The 2,758-nt window shown below is 44.5% G+C and overlaps 1 protein-coding gene across 1 annotated transcript in view; it reads left to right on the top strand.

The window, feature by feature from the left end:
* The window catches only part of LOC103389046 (AN1-type zinc finger protein 5-like), a 6,336-nt gene extending 3,578 nt beyond the window's left edge, over positions 1-2,758 (top strand). The window contains exons 4-7 of the mRNA XM_025061991.1: positions 21-94; positions 1,600-1,688; positions 1,780-1,908; positions 2,562-2,758. Coding sequence (XP_024917759.1) covers positions 21-94; positions 1,600-1,688; positions 1,780-1,908; positions 2,562-2,710 — 441 coding nt within the window. The 3' untranslated portion in view covers positions 2,711-2,758. The remainder of the gene's footprint in view (positions 1-20; positions 95-1,599; positions 1,689-1,779; positions 1,909-2,561) is intronic.

The following is a 2,758-nucleotide window of genomic DNA, read 5'->3' as shown; positions in this document are numbered from 1 at the left end:
CCTGAAACACGCCCGCCCCCCCCGCCGTTGCCGCAGCGGAGGCTGCGACCGAAGCTGCCTCGTCATGTGAGGCTGTAGCTGCAGAGGCTCTTAGGTAAGGAGCTCCTCCACCTTTACACACGACACATACAGAACAAGTGTGACTAGTTTACTCGTCACTGCAGTACTTCGGGCAGTGGTGGCTTAGTGGTTAAGGAAGCGACTTGGATCCGGAAGGCTTCAGGTTTGAGGCCGGTTGCCAAGTTGCCACTGAGGTGCTCTGAGCATGGCACCGTCCCCACTTACTGCTCCTCGGGTCATTAAAGATGCCCCCTGTTCACTTTGGTGATGGGCTAAAAGCAGAGGTCACATTTGGTTGTGTGCAATGGTGTGCTGTGTCACAATAACAAGTAATTCCTTTTCACTTCTTTTTCACTTTCAATTCCAGTTCAGTATCAACTGAAGACCACAGCTAACATTGGCTGCAACAGTCCTGGTGCAGACACCAGAGCTAACATTAGCTAAAACTGTCCCGGCACAGACAACAGAGCTAACGTTAGCTAAAACCGTCCTGGTACAGACATCAGAGCTAACGTTTGCTAAAACAGTATTGGTACAGACATCAGAGCCAACGTTAGCTAAAACCGTCCTGGTACAGACATCAGAGCTAACGTTTGCTAAAACAGTATTGGTACAGACATCAGAGCTAATGTTAGCTAAAACAGTACCGGTACAGACGCCGGAGCTAACATTAGCTACAATTCCAATTAATTCCAATTATAAATACATTTAGCAGACACTTTTATCCAAAGCAACTTACAATTTCAGTCTGTCAGTCAACAACCAACAATCAGCAACAGTAAACATACAAAATACATACATAAATATGTTTACTGTAATTTCCTGTCGAATCAACAAACCTAAATATAGGTCGCACCCACTAAATTTAAAAAGAAAAAAAACAGTTGTGCATACTGTATATAGGCCGCACTTCTTGTTACACATTAGCTCTTTCCGGCTTCAGCGCCTCGACCGTAGTTGAAATATACAAGGGAGACTTAGTGATCTGCTCCGGGGCTGAAGCTAACATTAGCTCCAGTGCTAACTCCCTTCACTTTGTGCTTGTCCACAGCAGAGGTAAACAGAGACAGTGAAGTTGGGGTCTTTATTATCAGCCACACTGACCACAACAGAACATAAACAGAGTTTTAACAGCTCCTGTATAACCAACTCACCCTTCAACATGACAGGGGCTCAAACTGCTCTCGACTTTCTGTACCATTTTCTCTCTCTCGCTCTCTCTCTCGCTCTCTCTTTCTGTCTCTCTTTCTCTCTGTCTCTCTCTCTTTCACACTCTCAATCATCATGGCCATCTCTCTCTCTCTCTCACACTCTCAATTTTCATGGCCAGGTTTGATTAGAATATTTCAAATTAAACCTCAATACTAGTTACTGCAGTACATCTGACAAGACAGTGTCAAAAAGTGAACTCAGTAGACTGTCAAACTACTTCCTGTCCGATCCAAAGTCCAAGAAAGACAAATGTCACTGTTTAGTATAATATTCTAAACAGTGACATTTTTATTATTTATTTATTTTTATTTTTATCCCCCCCCCCAGCGGGATGTCGACACCCAGTTCTGTGACACAGCAGCTGACCGAGATGAGTCTGTCCTGTGAGGAGAGTCAAGTGGATCTGACAGAACCAGGTCGGTACCACAAAAATTAAAACTGACCGTTCCCACAGGCCTGGTGTTCTCATTTGGTTTTGATTCTTACCTGGGATTCTTACCTCTGCAGTAGTGAGTCAGCCCACCGTCTCTCTGCATCCCCCCTCCACTGCTGGCAGTGAAGAGTCCAAAACCTTAGACGCCCCGAAACCTAAAAAGAACCGCTGCTTCATTTGCCGCAAGAAGGTCGGACTCACAGGTGAGAAACCGCAGTTGAACTCCCTAAGGCAGGGCTGTCAAACTCATTTTCACCGGGGGCCACATCAACAATACAGTTCCTGTTGAAGGGCCGGTTTTAAATGGAACATTGTATAGATCAGGGGTCCCAACCCCTGGTTCACGGACCAGTACCAGTCCATAGGTCCTTTGGTACCAGCCCGCCGTAGGACACAGTGAAAAAATTAAAAAATTCTAATTTACTTCATTCAAAAAACATTTTTCCATTTACTTTCTTTATTTGACGATAATCTGGCAATATTTTAAACTAAAAGTCAGACTTTGATACAAACAGAATAGATCCTGGTATAGATGTAGCTCCTCCATAACAGACTAATACATGTATCTGCAATTGATTATTATTTATTCAAGCTACAAATATTATTCATTGCTGTGTAATAAAAAAAAACCTTTTAATTTCATAGGTTGATAAACTCTGCTGCATGGCCTTTATTAAATGCTTTTTAAGCTCCCGCGGGCCACACAAAATGGCTCGGCGGGCCGCATTTGGCCCCCAGGCCTTGAGTTTGACACGTATGCCCTAAGGGGAATCGAACCGTCAGTCACTCAACAGAGCCTGTTTGGTGTGAGCGGCCGTTGTTGTTTGTTAGACTGACCTGCTTTGTGTGATCCCAGGCTTTGACTGCCGCTGTGGGAACCTGTTCTGTGGAATCCACCGTTACTCCGACAAACACAACTGTCCGTACGATTACAAAGCCGAAGCCGCCGCCAAGATCCGCAAAGAGAACCCGGTGGTGGTCGCCGACAAGATTCAAAAAATATGAATAACTCTGGAGTTTGACTTTGGGAGAGGAAAAAAAAAAAAAAAAAAA

Source organism: Cynoglossus semilaevis, chromosome 14, assembly GCF_000523025.1.
Source record: "Cynoglossus semilaevis isolate Cse_v1.0 chromosome 14, Cse_v1.0, whole genome shotgun sequence".
Lineage (NCBI taxonomy): Eukaryota > Metazoa > Chordata > Actinopteri > Pleuronectiformes > Cynoglossidae > Cynoglossus > Cynoglossus semilaevis.
The sequence above is the reverse complement of the archived record's forward strand: the minus strand, read 5'-3'. Positions and strand labels throughout refer to the sequence as shown.